This window comes from Electrophorus electricus, chromosome 24, assembly GCF_041902795.1.
Source record: "Electrophorus electricus isolate QZ-2024a chromosome 24, ASM4190279v1, whole genome shotgun sequence".
NCBI classification, from domain to species: Eukaryota; Metazoa; Chordata; class Actinopteri; order Gymnotiformes; family Gymnotidae; genus Electrophorus; species Electrophorus electricus.
In genome coordinates, this window is record NC_137520.1 from 13,299,160 (window position 1) to 13,315,211 (window position 16,052).

Consider the following 16,052-nt stretch of genomic DNA (forward strand, 5'->3'; position numbering starts at 1 on the left):
TGAGCTTGTAGGCCTTCTAATTTCTTTTTTTTTTTTTTTTCAGAATAAATTGGTTTTTTTGAGGGGGGGAAGTAGGAAGCCAAGAGAGTATAAGCCTACAGAGATGTCAGTACATATAGAGCAGTACTGTGAGTGAAAGGGCTGGTGACATTGATGTACAAGAATGCATCGGGGAAGTGATGAGTCTGTATCCTGGTGAGAGTTTACATTTCTCCACCAGAGGTCAGCCTTTCATTCAGCAGAGAGATGCCAATAACTCATTCAATACCAGTTGCCTCTTTCACTCTGGATACATTTCTGTGTTGGTGTCTGAAATGTAGAGTTCTTGAACAGTTTGTCTGCATGTCATTTGGGTTCTAGAAGAAACAGTGTGTTGAGCAATTTCATGTAACGCTGTCCTACTTGATCTTCATTCCCTGTCCCAGGTGGGAGGAACGAGGGAGAATTATGGAGTGGGAAGCTGGAGGAATTTTAGAGACGTTAACACCGTCTCCAGTGGTAATAGCATAACATGCAGCATTTGCCATTTTATCTCTGCCATCTTCTGCCAACATGAGCCTAATTAATATGGGAAATGTTCTACTATTAAGACAGTATGATATGCAGTATATACCAAAGTGGACTTAATAGTGGATATGCATTGTTTTCTTTATAAGCTAACAGTAAAGTTTGGGGCAATAGTCAAGCAATATAATAAATATTGTCAGGCATTAAATATGTTAATCAGTGGATTTCTAAAACATTAACCATCTAGTACCATCTAGCAGAAACTTAGCTGTAGTGCATTTAGCTGCAAGAAAGTACCGGCATGTCAGTCTAATCCTGCCAACGATATTGACCTTTGGCACTGAGAATGAGAATTAGGTCGCCCTTCTGTAGGATGTTTCCGACCTCTGCCTCACCCCCTGACCCCTCTGTGTTTACCATGAGTCCTCATGTGGATTCAGCACAGGGTTGACCTGCCTTATAGTGCAAAGCCAAAGCTGCCCAGAACTCCAAGCCAGGTTTTCCAAATTTATTACACTTTTGCATCCATAGGTTTAGAATTCACAAAAGAACAATGGAGGTCTCTGAAAAGACCAGACCAATTTGTTATGCTGATGAAAACAATCCATGTTTGCCATTTCCATATCTCCATGGCAGGGGGAAAAAAAAAACAGCTTTGTCTTGTTTTTTATACATTCTCAGTTTTACTCTTTTGAGTAACGTACTTAATGAACCAGCAGGGCGGTGCTGCTCAGAGAGGCAGCCAGGGCGAGACGAGGCTCCAACCCCAGCAGAGCAAGGCAAGGACGACGTGTGCAGTGGTGGGGTTTGTGTCTGAGCCCACGGACCTCTCCTGGATCCCGTCGAGCCATGATGTGTAGCTGCTGACGCGGCTGTATACCCCTGGCTTCCTTGGCAAGGCGCAGTCTTCTCCGTGACTGGTCACACCATAAATGTAGAACCTTTTTGTGTCTTCGCTGTAGCATGACAGCGGCCCGCCGCTGTCACCCTTGATGGCAGAGAAGGTCGCACACAGAATTGTGGTCGCTGGCTGCAAGACGGATGCAGTGTGTTTGATTGACGGGCCATGACATGTTACCTGACATGTGTCGACACCCCCGCTTTCCACGCCAGCACAGACCATGTTGTCACTGACGTGGCCGTTGTACCAGCGTCTCTGGTTGCACAGTCTGGTATCAATGAGGCCCACCTCGGCCTCTTGGAGTATGTCTACCACGTTCCCTAAACATGAAAACCTCTCATCATGGTAGCTGAACTTTTTTTTTTTTTAGCGTCTCTTGTCTCCAGAAAGTGGAACAGATGCTGACACATCTGTATTTTAGTCGCCCAGGTACGTCATGTTTATTTTCCAGAGAAAATCACTGAATTCATTATTACTGTTTTTTTTGTAGTTAAAAACTGTTGTCTGCAATAAGACCAACAATCAAGGGTTCCTCTGAAGCATATGTACAGCAGCTTGGCACAGGAATGATGAGAGAAAGAGCCGAGTGAAGACAAACCGTCCACCGTGGTGCTGCCCCAACCGCTGATGTAACAGGAGCTGAAGTTGAGATCTCGTTCCTCCAACTGGCTCTGGAGGGTGCAGACGGGCTGTACGTGAGGGGAGTAGTACAGCGCGGAGTGGAGGCGCAGCAGTGCCACGTCGTAGTCGTAGTACGACGGGTCGTAGTCGTCATGCATGACGATACGTTCCACGGGACGCCGCTGGACTGTCCTGCCTTGCTTTGACTGTGAGGACAGGCCAGCTACCACCTCCAGCCGTGAGGTGTCCCTGGAAGAAGCATGTGAAATTAGCCATTCGACCTGCTTGCGTTGGCAAAAGCACACAGATGATGCATTTAAATATAAATATAATGCAAGTCTATTGTCACTTGTGTGAGTATGCACACACACACACACACATTGGCATAGCTATGGGATGTCAATTGCACTGGTGCCTGTGGTGTGCAAGAAGCCCACAGCAACTGGGCCACCTACAGTTCCAGTTGGGAGCCTTCCACTGGAATTTATGCTACACCTCTATAATTCACGAACGGATCCTTTGAAAGGACAGTAAATCATTTTTTCCAATTACTCTTCTTCGAATTATGAAATATCCATTATACTGACACCTAGTGGCCTGGATGTTTCAGAAATCCTGTACTAAATCCATTTTAAAGATGGCCACCTGTTCTATGGACCATAAACTTTCAGGACTAGAAAGCAATCTGATTCTTCATCTCATCTGCACTGCAATTTATAGAAACAACATTTAAAAAGAAGAATTACTCTCCTATTGTTTGCTACTTTTTAGTGGTAAAAATGACTTCTTACTCCTTTAACTTAACTTTCACATGGCCAGCCTGAACACAGGCTACCTTGCACACCTGACCTTTATTCATGCCATGCTTTTTCACATATTTGTGTGTCTCATGCATGGATGAAAAATGGACAAATGGTTTTTAAACAGGGTTTTCAACCATGACATTATTTATAACTCTAGAATACTAAAAGATGAGACTAATTCCATTAGAATTTATCAAAATATATATTTGATCAAACTATGCACACATGGTAATGGCTCTTGAAAAATCCTTATTTGGGCAGTGATGTGTTCCATATAACATTTATTGTGATCTCAATAGGGGGTCTATCATAAATGTTTATTTTTATGTATTCTGTGCTATACTCATGGTAGCTGTGAAGCTGATAAACACATTTACGCACAACTCGCACCTCCAAAGAAAAACATGAGCAGCTTGGATGAATTAAACAAGATGTCAGGGTGTTCTCTCTATTGTAAATGCCAGAGACAAGAATCTGGATTTGGCCTTTATTTTAGATGATCTCACTGCGTGCAAGATTTGTCGTATGAACTTCACCTGAGTGAGTAGCTCACCTCTCAAGCCGTGTGAGTTTACAGAATGTAGTTGGTGGGTAATCAGCTACATTCTGGAAACTTACATGGCTTGAGAGGGGGTGGAATTGCCTGCCTTAGGAGCGCTGACTTAATTTAGACATAAAATACCAAGTAAACAAGTAAATATTTATATATATAATAAAATAATCAACCTGGCATAATCAGCAGGGCAAAGCAGGAGATGGAAGCCACTGATATCAAGACAAGGGAACTCCTCACTATACACAGGGTTTCATCTCAAATCCAGCACTCCGAGACTGTACACTAAGGGAGGGTGCAAGGAGTAGTGAGCATCGGTGCCACTGTCCAGGACGAAACATCAGAGATCCAGGAAGATGGCCACAACTGCTGAAGTGCTTGGTGAGTACCTCAGACAGCAGAAACCCAAGGACAGTTGGAAAAGGAGGAGCCCCTGCACGCCATGTACCATCGGCAAATCCTACCAGTGTCTGGAAAGACTGCATGGAGGCACTAATCATGGCAACACAGCAACAAGCTCTGAGTACAAGATCAATAGAGGCTGGATCTACCACATCAGGCAGGACCCCAGATGCAGGCTGTAGGATCAAAGAACACAAAAAGCTTGAAACACGAAGAGCTGGAAATGATGTGGAAGGTGAAGGTAACAGTGGTTCCCACGGTAATCCGAACACGCAGACAGTGGCTTCAGCAGATCCCAGGAACAACATCAGAGATCTCCATTCAAAAAAGAGTTGGGAAGAGCTATGGCTCTATGCAGGACCCTCAAGCTCCCTGGACCCAAGCTTGGAAGAAGAGATGACCTGGAGGAGGGTAAGTGGGGAAGTGTGTGTGTGTGTGTATGTGTGTGTAAAATAAAAAAAAACATATTTATTTTATATATATATATATAATAAATAATTTTAACACATACAGCAGGTTAACCCAATTAGACAGCATCTAATGTAAATGTACATAAATAAACTAGGTGAAAGAACAGTACTACTATGAGCAGTGATCATGCTGACAGTGAGAACAAACTGGCATAGTGAAGGCATATAGTGACAGCAGAATTCACAACAAGAAGAGGTTTAGAGCAAACAGAATTCAGAGTATTAAACTGAGATCATCAAGAACGAGCTAAAAATAGACGTTTGTAAACAAACTTCACGTTTGCTTGACCCTGCTGAACATCCAGGGGGATGTGAAGTCACATTACAGTAAACCATGAGGCAAGAACCACGGCGGTAACTGGTCCTGAAAGCGTACACACAGTTGGGAGGCTGTATAATGTATATAATTGCACGGTGAAAGCTTTAGGAGACATTTTGCTGGAATAATAATGATGTAGAAAAAGCAATATGTGTCAAGCCAAAATGAAAAGAATTTTAACAACTTAGTGTGTGTCAGAGACTGAATTGTCTTGAATGGATTACTTAAAAAATATTCCAATGATGTTATGATATTAACATCCATTATCTATCCACTATTACACTACAGTCAAATCTGTAAACAAAGTGGAATATATTTCTCTACCAATCCTAAATTGGCAATATTTAAGAAACATATATTTTCTTACTTGAGAAAATGTCTATTCTTGGTGATACAGCTGTGTTCAAAATAATAGCAGTCCAACATCACTAACTAGATCAATCACTGTTTTTGGTAGAAATTATATTTCTACAAGGTAAAAAATGTACTAGTAGGTGTGGTAGAGTAATAAAAAACCAACAGACCCAGCAGTCATGACACGTATGCTAATGATTCTGTGTAACTGAATAATTAACTGAAAGGGACATGTTCAAAATAATAGTAGTGTGAAGTTCAACTAGTGAGGTTCATTCTGTGAAAAAACAGGTGGCCTCTATTATTGGATGAAAGCAGCAGATGTTGTACATACTGGTTATAGTGCATTTCTTTCTAAAAAAAAAAGTAAAAGGGGCTGTTTCAGACATTGTTCAGAAGAACAGTGTACTTTGATTAAAAAGTTGATCGGAGAGGGGAAAGCACATAAAGAAGTGCAGAAATGATAGGCTGCTCAGCTAAAATTCTCAAATGCTTTAAAATGGCAACCAAAACCAGAAAGACGTGGAAGAAAAACAGAAATGAATTCGTGATGGACAAAAAGCCATTGAAATGGGTGTTTCAACAAGACAGTGACCCCAAACACACCAGTAAGCGTGCAACATCTTGGTTCCAGACCAAAAAGATTAACTTTATGGAGTGGTTAGCCCAATCTCCAGACCTTACTTTGGTGGTCTTTCAACTTGTGGTGTGACATCAAAAATGCTTGGCAAAACCAAGAAATGCAGAGGAGTTGTGTAATGTTGTCCAGTCGTCCTGGGTTGGGATACCTGCTCACAGGGGCCAGAAGTAACTCCATGCAACACAGATGTGAAACAGTTCTCAGAAACAGTGGTTATACAGCTAAATATTTGTTTGGTGATTCACAGGAAAGCTCAATATTCAAGCATTTTTCAGTTTATACAGTAAATGTGAGTTTGTAAAGAAAAATGCAGACACTGCTATTCTTTTGAACAGCCTAATATTCCATTTCTTCACTTTCTGTAAAGTAATAACACATTTGATGAATTTTAATTCATGTTTTGATTTGGAATAGAATGTGCAGTGTTCTCAATGCATTTGTGTGTATGAAAATAAAAGCTATTAAGAATTTTGAGCTGTACTCACTTTTTTAAACACCCTGCTATTATTTTGAACACAACTGCATGTGGGGGGAAAAAACTGAAAATTTAGTAAAAATGTTTTTTATTATAATTATTATTGACAAATTTTAACTGACAAGAATTACCATACAGTAACTGGGACATCTAGAGGACATGTCTATTTAAAACCGTCTTTACTGCCCTGATCCGGAGAACTGTAGCTCAGAGCTGCTCTGTTCCTACTGAAGTAACGTTGATGAAATACTTTTCCCCTACCAAAGCTGTAAATGTGCTCTGCTGGGTGGGTGGTTTGCCCCTTTACATTCGGCGCTACTGCTATAAGTGATGGTCATAACTATACGCAAAAAGATCTTTCAAAGTCTCAATTTGCCAGTTTGAAAAGCGGCTTTACAGAAACGCGGACGTTGCGCCTACGTTCATACGACAGCGCAGTCCAGGATCAGGTCACACACCTGTTTTTGTCAAAGCAGTGCGCGGCCGTGAGGATCCAGCGACGGCTGAGTATAGAACCTCCGCACACGTGCCTGGACGTCCGCTGGATGCTCACCTGCCAAGGCCACGCGCCCGCTGGCGCGAGAGCCCCGCCTGCGATACGAGACCTGCCTGGCGCGCCCACCAGAGGCCTCCGTCCGCACCCTGGGGAGACGCAGCGTGTCCGAGTGTCTTTAAGTCTCCTTATCTACGTCACCTTGCATCGCTCCCTGCCATGCTCTAAGTCATACAGTAATTACGTCGTGCAGCAAAACGATCATACATACCTGAACTTTCCGAAAGTATGGAACTAACAAGGAAAAAAGTGTACAGTGTTAATTTATGCATTTTGAATGTACCGATTGCAGTGAGGAGATAGGTGGAGAGGAGGAGAACCTAACGTTTGTAATCAAACAGTTTGATAAATGCGAATTACACCCGCTTTGTGACGTACGAGCAGCAGCCTCAGTGCAGAGGAGTGAAGTTCGTGACTTCTAGTTGTTTTAATGGCCATGTATAGACCTCTATGCCCAGCTAGAGGTCCAATAATAGCTTTAAAATTCCTGTCTCGTGCCAGTCTTTTCTTATTTCACTTACTAGCGTGCCAGAGTGTTTGTATGTAAGACTCCACCGAGTGAGGGAGTTGATTGGTCTTTTTTTTAAAATATTTAATCGTACTGATGGCGCTCCAGGCCCGGTGTTAATTAATATAACCCAGTGCAATGAGTAGTTTGGACTGTTATTGGGAGCAGACACGTGGGATTGGCTCCATCGGAGGCACTAATGATTATTTTTGAGTTTAAAGCCATGCGACCTGTTTTGAGGAAATAAGAATACTGCTTATTCCTAGATGGGTGTATTTGTGGACTCTCCCCGTTATTTCACTCCGAGTCATCAATTATGCAGAGTAACTGCACATACTGGGAGAGGAGGTGGCAGCACCAATATGGCGACACCCGCAATTTCTTTCGAATCTTTTCGACATCTGCAGTCTAGCGACGCGTTTGTGGATAGCCGTTAACATTTATAAAGTAAGTGTGCTGGTTATTTTATCTTACAATATGCTTGCTTTGCCTTCTTGTAGGAAAATAATTTTTTGCTGCCCACCAGGCGATCAGAATGTCGCAGTGGCTCAGAGAGCCTTATTGTGCCTTATTGTCTGGTGTACAGCTAGAGCGCGTCGTCTGCAGTCGGAATGATGTGTTCTTAGGTAACTTTTGACATGGAAACGTGATTTTCGTGATGTGGTTGCTGGCGGCCTTTTATACACTGCCTGAGGAGTGTTGGCGTGTTCATTAAAGCCCGGTCGTATAATGTCATATCGCCCCGTGCACAGCAGCCTGGCGGATATATAAACAATAAGCCAACTCACTGAAATGTATTGCACAGATTTTTTAGTTTATTTTATATTACACAACCAGTTACGGGTTCATTGAAATCCAGTTTCCAAAACTACACCCGTACCATTTTGCTTATATCAGTCTCATTTGACTTATTTTGTATTTTTGCGCATTTTATTTTGACGTGATCGCGCTATTTTAAATGTGGACGTCTTGGCCTGAACTCTGTGGCCAGTACATCCTCTGATTGACTGTGGGGTCGACGTAGGTTTTACGGGTGTGGTAGGCAGCGTTTTCTGGAGCCGCCGCGTACACCGTGAGAAAAACAAGCCCTCCCGTCGTCGTCCGATTATCCTTCTGTACACACGAGGCAACGGGTCGTTTCTTTTCCGCAATGTGTGCCTTCTATTGCGGGGAGGTTGCCTCTTCGTGAAGGGGTAGATACGCCAAGAAACCCCCCCACTGCAGTATTCTCCTTTTCGCCGTGTTTTGGGCAGCTCTTCCACGAAGACGTCTTGCTGAGCGCTGTATGTGCACTCGGATTTTCATCGAAATGCGCTCGTGTGGGGGAAAAGGCTAGGACAGGCGCCCAGCGCGAGCCCTGCAGTGTTGCAAACGCTGTTTCTGCCGAACCGATCAACATATACACAATTATCTCTTTGATATTAGATCGCTGAAAGGTAAGTCGACTGGATACACACTGCGCATTGAGTCATTTCATGCCAAATAAGATACAACACGGTGTAAAATCCATTGAATTAAGGACAGTTTGCTGTTTCTGTTAGTTACAAAATCAGAATGAATATAAAGCGCGCTTTCTGATGTGTTGGTGGATATAACCAGATGCTCTGGGTTTAGGTGTTTTGCTGTGACGTTGTCTTTGCGTGTCGGTAATGGTTTCGTGAGTCCGTTATGAAAAGCATTTTCTGTGACTTGCCCGAGATAAATGAATGAAAAACGGATGGCTTTTCTTAGATTTTAGTGTAGCGCCTCGCATGATCACTCATCTGCTAGCATAAGGCTGTAGAGCTGGCAACGTAGCAAACATGATCTCGTGTATTAACATAAAAGTAGCCTGGTGCTTCGTCTAATTTCTAAATTACCCGCCGCAAAAATGACCTTACCGAAGAGCACCATGGGCTGAGTTCCTTAAGTAACTTAATATCAACTGCATACTTGAGAAAAATACAAAATAAACAGTAAGACGGTTCTAAAGCAAGGGTTTCGCAGTTACCCTCGAGCGCCAGTGAGTGGTTCTGAATGGACAGCTCCCGTGCATGGAATTTGTTTCTGTATCCAAATGTCACATTCAATGTAACTCGCATTTATTCCTGCTTAAGAAACTGACTGCAACGTTTCCTGTCAGGCGGGAACACACTGATGAATCCGAGCTGTTTAACCCAACATACAGTATAGCGATATGTTCTTAGTCGTCATAACCCAGTATGACTGAATCCGTGCTGTTACAAGATGTGGTTCATGTTATATAAGCACATAAGAGATTAGCTCATATGTATGAGTTTTGTGCCATAGTCTTATTTTCAGCTTTTATTTATTTTTGCTGCATTATTTCCCCCATTTAGTTTGAAAATTCATCATTACCAGCAACAAGCAATGTCCTCTGATTGGTTCAGGGAAAAATATCAAGTGAGAACCGACACTGTGTATTGGCAGGTCTATTATGAGAAAGCACTGGTTAACCTTGTGAGTCACTGCTCCCTCATAAAAGGACATTTTGGAATATGCGCAGGACCCTGGGTCTTGTGAGGTTAAAGCTGTGACAAACTTGTTGTGGCAAAGTTGTGCCTGACTGCTCTATGGGCAAGACAGTGAGAACAGTAGATTTGATCAGCGTTGTTATGTGAATTAGAGTGATGAGGTAAAAATTAATTGATCATTCACTGTTTAAAGTAGAGAGATTGGAGACAGAGTGTTATACTCTAGTGGACTTGGTTGTAGAAAGTAGGATCATTTATAAAGGTTGTGAAGTCCCCGACCAAGGTAACAAAGCCTAATCTGCTGTTACTTAGACTGATAATTATTCCACATTATTAGAAAGAACGTCGGATGTTTTTTTCCATTTAGTGTACCCTAGGAGAAGGTTTCAGGAGCTGATGGAGCAAATAAATGCTCTTCATTTGGTGACACAGTAATGTCGTGGTTGGCCTGGTTGTTTAAATGCCTTATGTGTAAGTGCTTGTCAAGTCTTCACTGATTTATGAATGAACAGGAAATGCAGGCCATGATGATGATGATGGTGGTGTGGTTGACCAAGGCTCCATCCTGCCCACCGCCACCACTGTCCTGCACTCCCATGGTCTCATAAAGAGTGTCTCATCATCTTCTCAATATCTCGCTGACTTCTTAATGGTGCTGATTATGGCAGTGGCTTGTATGCCACCAGACCTGCCTGGAGGGTTCTGTGCTTTGGGCTTTGTTTATGAAATTCCCACTAGCCTCTAAGTGAAAAATGTGTCATGAGGGAGACCAACAATGTGGAACTAAAGCAGGCAACGAGTTGCGCATCATAGTGTATCTTGATGTTCATGGAAGCAGTTGTTTGCACCTGCAGGCCCTCATAAACATGTGTTGTTCACCTCCCATATATCAAAATGTGTGACTCATACAGTATCTAGGGCTTGGGCCTTTATCACAGGCTCTGAATTTAGCGAGCGTGTGTTATTTTAGTTTTATGGATGCTTGTGAGTTTTTGGGTGTGTATGTGATGTATACCCATATACCCATAAAGCTTGCATGTAGTCTTATGATTATTACTCTTATGATATTATCAATGTGTTTGTCTACATAAGGTCTCTCTTTCTCATAAATACAACATTTACAAACTTCTACCTTCTTGCTTTTGGTAAAAAAAATTTGGTAAACCTTCAAAAAAAAAAAAAAAAAAAATTTTTTCTTATTGGCATCTTAACTAAAACAGACTCTGATTCAGCCCAGTGCTCTGTAATACTCTGGTTTGGGTTTGGCCAGTGATCTGACCCAAGTGCTGCTCTCTCTCTCCTGCTGCAGAGCTGCCTGCCCTGGATGGTACAGACGTAGAGAAGCCGTCGCTGCAGGATGAAAACATGGCTGCACCTCTTTTCGCACCGCCAGGACCTGACAGCTTCAGATATTTTACCCAGGAATCTCTGGCCAACATCGAGAAGCGCATCGAAGAGGAGAAGGCCAAGCCTCCCCCCAAGCCGGACAGCAGCTACCGTGATGATGACGACGAAAACAAACCCAAGCCCAACAGCGACCTGGAGGCGGGCAAAGGTTTGCCCTTCATCTATGGCGACATCCCTTCTGGAATGGTGGCGACACCACTGGAGGATCTGGACCCTTTCTACATGAACAAGAAAGTGAGTGAGCATCTCCCTGGCGGACGTGACTGAGCCTCTGCTTTCTAGTGTGGCCATCAGGGCTGGAGGCTGGAGTTTGGATCGTTTGTTTTTGCTCCCCTGCGGGTTGGGCCTTGTTTGATAGTTGTGAAACATCTCTGCCATAGAAAGGGTCCTAACAGTTCCTAAATAAAAGACCAGATTATGTGCATGGCATGTACTTATGCAATGCCACACTTCTTAATCAGTGCAGTATTTATCAACCATTCTCACTAAATGACATGTGATAGTTGAAGGAAGAAAACTGGGCATCATCGGGATCTATAGATCCTATATTTAAACAATCTCTAGTTTTGGTAATCACACCGTTTCTAGCAAACCCAGCTGACGTTTGGCAGGTTTGTGATATAGCAGCAAAATGGGGAAAGCTGTGCTTGGCTATCAGTGTTGTTTTCAAACGCAGTGCCAAGCAAGCCGGCTGCGGGCACAGTCGTGTGGTGTTACGACAGTGTAAGAGGAGAGCCTGGTTGTAGCAGTGGATGTAGGCAGGACTATCATAGCACTCTACTTTTATAAATAGTCCAGTGTCAGCAACCGAAGCAGAATGCTTGTGTTTTGCTGGGCGGGATGCCATGGGTTCAAATTAATTAGTATTCATCATAAATACAGTGTACTGTGACTATACATATTTGTTGTATGTAATAGATTACCCTGCACCCCCCCCCCCCCCCCCAATTCTTGGGTGTTGCCTTCAGTGTAACAGAATTATCACAGCTCTCAGTGATATGTAGGTTGGTCAAGCATCAGTTCTTGACTGAGCAGCAGCTCCCACAAAGCACTGGGTGTCTTCCAAGTTCCTTGGTGATGCTGTTGAGAGACATGCTGATTAGATACATTAAGTCTCAGTTCAGGATTCTCCTCAGGTCTGCTCAGTAAGATTCAGTACCTGAATTGTGTACCGTCACTACTGATGTCCTTACAAGAACAAGAGGATGCATTTAGTAACGCCAACAGACATTTTGGGGGGTTTATTGATGTCATGTTAAAAGCATGAACTTCCAATCCAAGCTTTGTGTCTCTTGTGTCTCATGGTCCATGGCATGTGCAGGACATGTGCCCTGGGGCTGGGTAGAGCTGGGCTTTTGCGGGGAGCTCATTGCTGTGAGGCTTTGGGAGGAGGTCAACAACAGGAACCGTAAAGCCACGTTGTTCCGGCAGTAATCAGAGAGAAGAGCAGCAACCAAATGCAAAGACAGATGTAAACACAAATGCCCCAGCACCTTCCAGTGGATCAGAGTGCCACCCCATGATTGTAGCAGCTGGGTCATGTCTGTCTGCTGTACACATTTTTCTTTGAATATTGAATATTGGAATATTGCCGAGTTGAAATGATGAGAGGGTTAGGGTCGACCCAGGCTCTGGGGTTAGGGTCTGACATGGCCAGGCATATTTTGGGTCTCCCTCCTCTCCTGTGGTGTCGTGTTGATGGTGCACCTGCTCCGGATCCCTCTGCAGCTCTAATGGCTGTAATGTCGGAGGAGGATGGCACCCCACCGGCTTCCTTAAGAGAGCTGTGGCTTGGTGCTAAGTGCACCTGTGAGGTTTAAGCAGAGCTGCCATGGAGTCGTGCGCTAAATAATGCATTTAACTGGCATGTGTATGTGCATGCGTGTGCGTGCGTGCGTGCGTGTGTGCGTGCGTGTGCGTGCGTGAGTGTGTGTGTTGATGCTTGCTAATGCGTGCCTGCGCTGAGACTCCTCATTCTGCATCTTCCTCCCTCCCTCTCTCTCTCTCTCTCTCTCTCTCTCTCTCTCTCTCTCTCTCTCTCGTGCTCTCACCATCCATCCTGCTCTCATGCCTCACATGCTGTATGTTATGTAACCTGTTCTGCACAAGAAGGAGATTGCCATCTCGCAACGAAACCCCTTGTGGAAGCCCCACTCGGCAAAAACGCAGACAGAGTTCACTAGCGGATGTGGGGTGCAGGCGGCCGCGTTTCTGCAGCGTCCCTGGACCAGCACAGTGGGGACAGAGCTGAAATGCGAGCTGTCTGAATTCCTTGTTTTGTGCCAGTCTGAATCTCTCCCATTTCATATTCAGTCATTGAACATGGGGCTTAAAATGCTGCCTGAGATTGGTGATCGTCTATCATCTGCTATTGCTGTTGTAGTAGCATTAATAGTAGCGACGGACTTCCATTGTCTTCCAGTTTCACGACTCCCTGAAACACGACTCCGTACGCCGAGGGCCTTTGTGGTTTGCAGGAGGGGAGGCAGTGGAGGAATCCTGTTTTGCAGCTTTTACAGACACACACTGTCCCTATCACACTGGAGCAGGAGCGGTTCGGCTGGGTGGAGAATAGGGTGGGTGCAGGAAGGGCCGCTTTGCTTACCGGCAGTGCGAGCATGGGCTGCTGGATTTGGGATGGGGCGGGAGAATGGGCTATGGGCGTGGCCAGGGGAGGGAGGGGTGGAGAGAGGTCCCGCCCTGCTGCTAGCCCGTAAAGCCAGGGAGAGGAAAGCATTGGCTTGGCCCTGATGACGCAGCACTCTGGCTGGGCAGGGTGTGGGGGCAGGGTTTCACACGCTCTCAGGAAGACCGCCTACAGCCTTCTTACTCTCCGATCACCCGTTTATGGTCTGTTATTGTCTCTGTCATGTTTTCTTTGCATCTTTTGCTCTGTTGTATTCTGTCCATCCTGTTTCTCTCTCTCCCTCCCTCTCTCTCTTTCTGTGTTTGTTTACTGAAGGGTTAGATGTAGAAGGCAGGTAGGTAGCACACATGTGCAGGTATGCAGAAACTCCTGACTGTTACTCTGATGCAACCCTCACCATGTTCCTTAAATGCACCAGTCTGAGGAGAGCTTGCCCTCCGCCACTCTCCAACACCAGCTGCGTTCCACTGCTGCTGAAGAATTTCATTGCATCCACTAAATTTAGCTCTCCGGTATTTGGAATAGTTTACATTTTGGAGTAAATATACAACTTTTAGTCAAAGAACTATAGATGCAAATTATTTATGCCCCTGCAATTGTGGTCTGCACGTTTCACTGTGAACGGTGTTTAGCCGTAGGTCTGGTTTAAACTGCATTTGGAACGTGCTCGTGTAAACTCGCTCTGCTAGCCTGCTAGCATGTAGGTGGCGCAGCATGTCCTGCAGACTGCCTGCTAACGGCGGACGATGCAGAGGCTGGCGTCCTGCTTAATGACACGAGTGCATGGGAGCTGTTTCATTCCTTCCTTCATCCCGAGCCTCCGTGCCCGTCTCTATGACCGACCACGCCGGCGGGTCATCTGGGGCTTGTTTGCCTGCTCAGCTACACTTGTGTAATCTGCACCTTCCTTCTGCATCTCTCTCCCTGAGCCCTGCTGCCACCCTACGATCTCATATCCCTTATACTCACTCCGCCCACATCCTTTCTTGCTTTTTCACACTTGTTTCTTTCCTTCGCATTCTTCTGTCTCTACTACGCTTTAAATCAGATTCACAATAGCCTACTGATCTCACAGAAAAAGCACTTAAGAGCTCCGCTAATCTAAGCACTACAGTTGAGCTGTATATAGCCAGCATGCAGGGATCCGTCAGCGTGTATCAATAGCACAGATGCAACTCATTTTTCCCCCCTCTGTCTCTCGTGATGATGGCAGGTGTTGTGTGTATAAAATATTGCGTTTCCGGCTTAAGTCTAGAAAACAAGCCCTCGTCAGAAACGGTGCGTTAGTCCTCATGACCTTTATAGTAGCGGCCTTTGCCCTTGCGTGGTCTTTATCCGTGATCCGTTCTTGCAGGCGTGAGCCGCTGACGCGTTTTCTCCATAACCAGCATGTTTCTGTTCTCTGCTGCAATGAATATTCCGCATGTGTCGTGCTTTTTGTGCATTAGGGACGTTGTTTTGCTCAGGGAAGGCCGTGCGTCAGTTGACACTGTGCCTGGTCTTACTGCTGGTGTAGGTTTCTTCTCTGTCCCACCTCCTTTTGCTTGTTGCTAACGACTTTGTCCGGTCGCCCCTTCTGTTCTTCATGGTTTTATCTGGTTCTTCCATTCATGTGCATCTCCCTGCATGCTCTTCTGTGTCCTCTTTCCCTTATTCCATTGCTTTCGCTGCTCTTCCACCTTTTTCAGTAGCTGTGTAGTAACCGGGTGTGTGCATGTGTATGTGTGTGCGTGTGCGCATGTATGTGTGTGTTTAAAAGGAGGAGGATGGGTCGATTTCTCGACATGTGTGTGTATTACTGCATGTACCTTTGTCACGTTTCTCTGGCTGGCTTAAGCAGCACTTTTCCTGTCCTGACCCTTTCACCCTGTCTACGAAAACGAACCCTGATCTCGGAACAGGTCTTGCAGCAGGCTTTAAACGTTTCCCCAAATTGGTCAGTGGTCTGGATGTCTCGTGGATTTTCATACTGGTTTCAGCCTGCAGACACATGGCGACCTCAATCAGTATGACTCAAATATCTGCTTCCTCCTTTTGAATCCAAAACACATGTAAAGAGGGATATTTACTGATCTGGATTTTCCTACGCCATTTCCTTAACATTAGTGCTGGATAAAACAGCCTCTTAGACATGTCTGTTTGTACGTAACATTGCTGTTTAAATGAACTTTCTCCTTTGAACAGATGCTTGTTTTCAGAAAACATGTTATATAAAAAGCATACAGCTGCCAAACAAGTAATGTTTGAGTCATATGTGATTATGTTCAGCGCTGACGTTTGAGTTGTTGTCCGTGGTCCTAATGATGCTTTCTCTTTCAGTTGGTCCAAAGGTACACGAGACAGTCGTAGTTGAAGGGAAGAGCATCGCGGCCGCAAACGCGCGTGGTGCCCCGTTCAGCTTTGATGGCAGTGACCATG

General features: G+C 44.6%; 2 protein-coding genes across 18 annotated transcripts in view; one reads left to right on the forward strand and one right to left on the reverse strand.

The window, feature by feature from the left end:
* Positions 1-1,228: 1,228 nt before the first annotated feature.
* Positions 1,229-10,178, reverse strand: LOC113584438 (transmembrane protease serine 12). The gene is made up of 6 exons (XM_081707249.1): positions 10,091-10,178; positions 6,504-6,687; positions 3,850-3,877; positions 1,870-2,418; positions 1,586-1,768; positions 1,229-1,495 (listed from the first exon to the last, which is right to left on the reverse strand). Exons 1-6 carry the CDS (start codon positions 10,176-10,178, stop codon positions 1,238-1,240), a joined length of 1,290 nt encoding a protein of 429 aa, XP_081563375.1. The 3' UTR covers positions 1,229-1,237.
* The window catches only part of scn8aa (sodium channel, voltage gated, type VIII, alpha subunit a), a 44,712-nt gene continuing 35,910 nt past the window's right edge, over positions 7,251-16,052 (forward strand). For 9 of the 17 annotated variants that reach the window (XM_081707109.1, XM_081707112.1, XM_081707118.1 and 6 more), the window contains exons 1-2: positions 7,251-7,553; positions 10,890-11,221. In XM_081707109.1, coding sequence (XP_081563235.1) covers positions 10,946-11,221 — 276 coding nt within the window. In that variant the 5' untranslated portion in view covers positions 7,251-7,553; positions 10,890-10,945. Of the gene's footprint in view, positions 7,554-8,033; positions 8,543-10,889; positions 11,222-16,052 lie in introns of those variants that run through there. The other 8 variants (XM_081707106.1, XM_081707114.1, XM_081707116.1 and 5 more) reach the window with 2 other exon arrangements.

What these genes read in the sequence shown, in the direction of transcription:
- LOC113584438 (XM_081707249.1), bottom strand. Translation starts at nt 10,178, where the DNA reads ATGGGAGTGCAGGACAGTGGTGGCGGTGGGCAGGATGGAGCCTTGGTC. An exon ending in TGCAGTCTTTCCAGACACTG is followed by an intron (nt 2,419 to 3,849) that starts GTAGGATTTGCC and finishes GACATCCCATAG; the next exon opens with CTATGCCAATGTGTGTGTGT. An exon ending in GGGGTGTCGACACATGTCAG is followed by an intron (nt 1,496 to 1,585) that starts GTAACATGTCAT and finishes TCTGCCATCAAG; the next exon opens with GGTGACAGCGGCGGGCCGCT.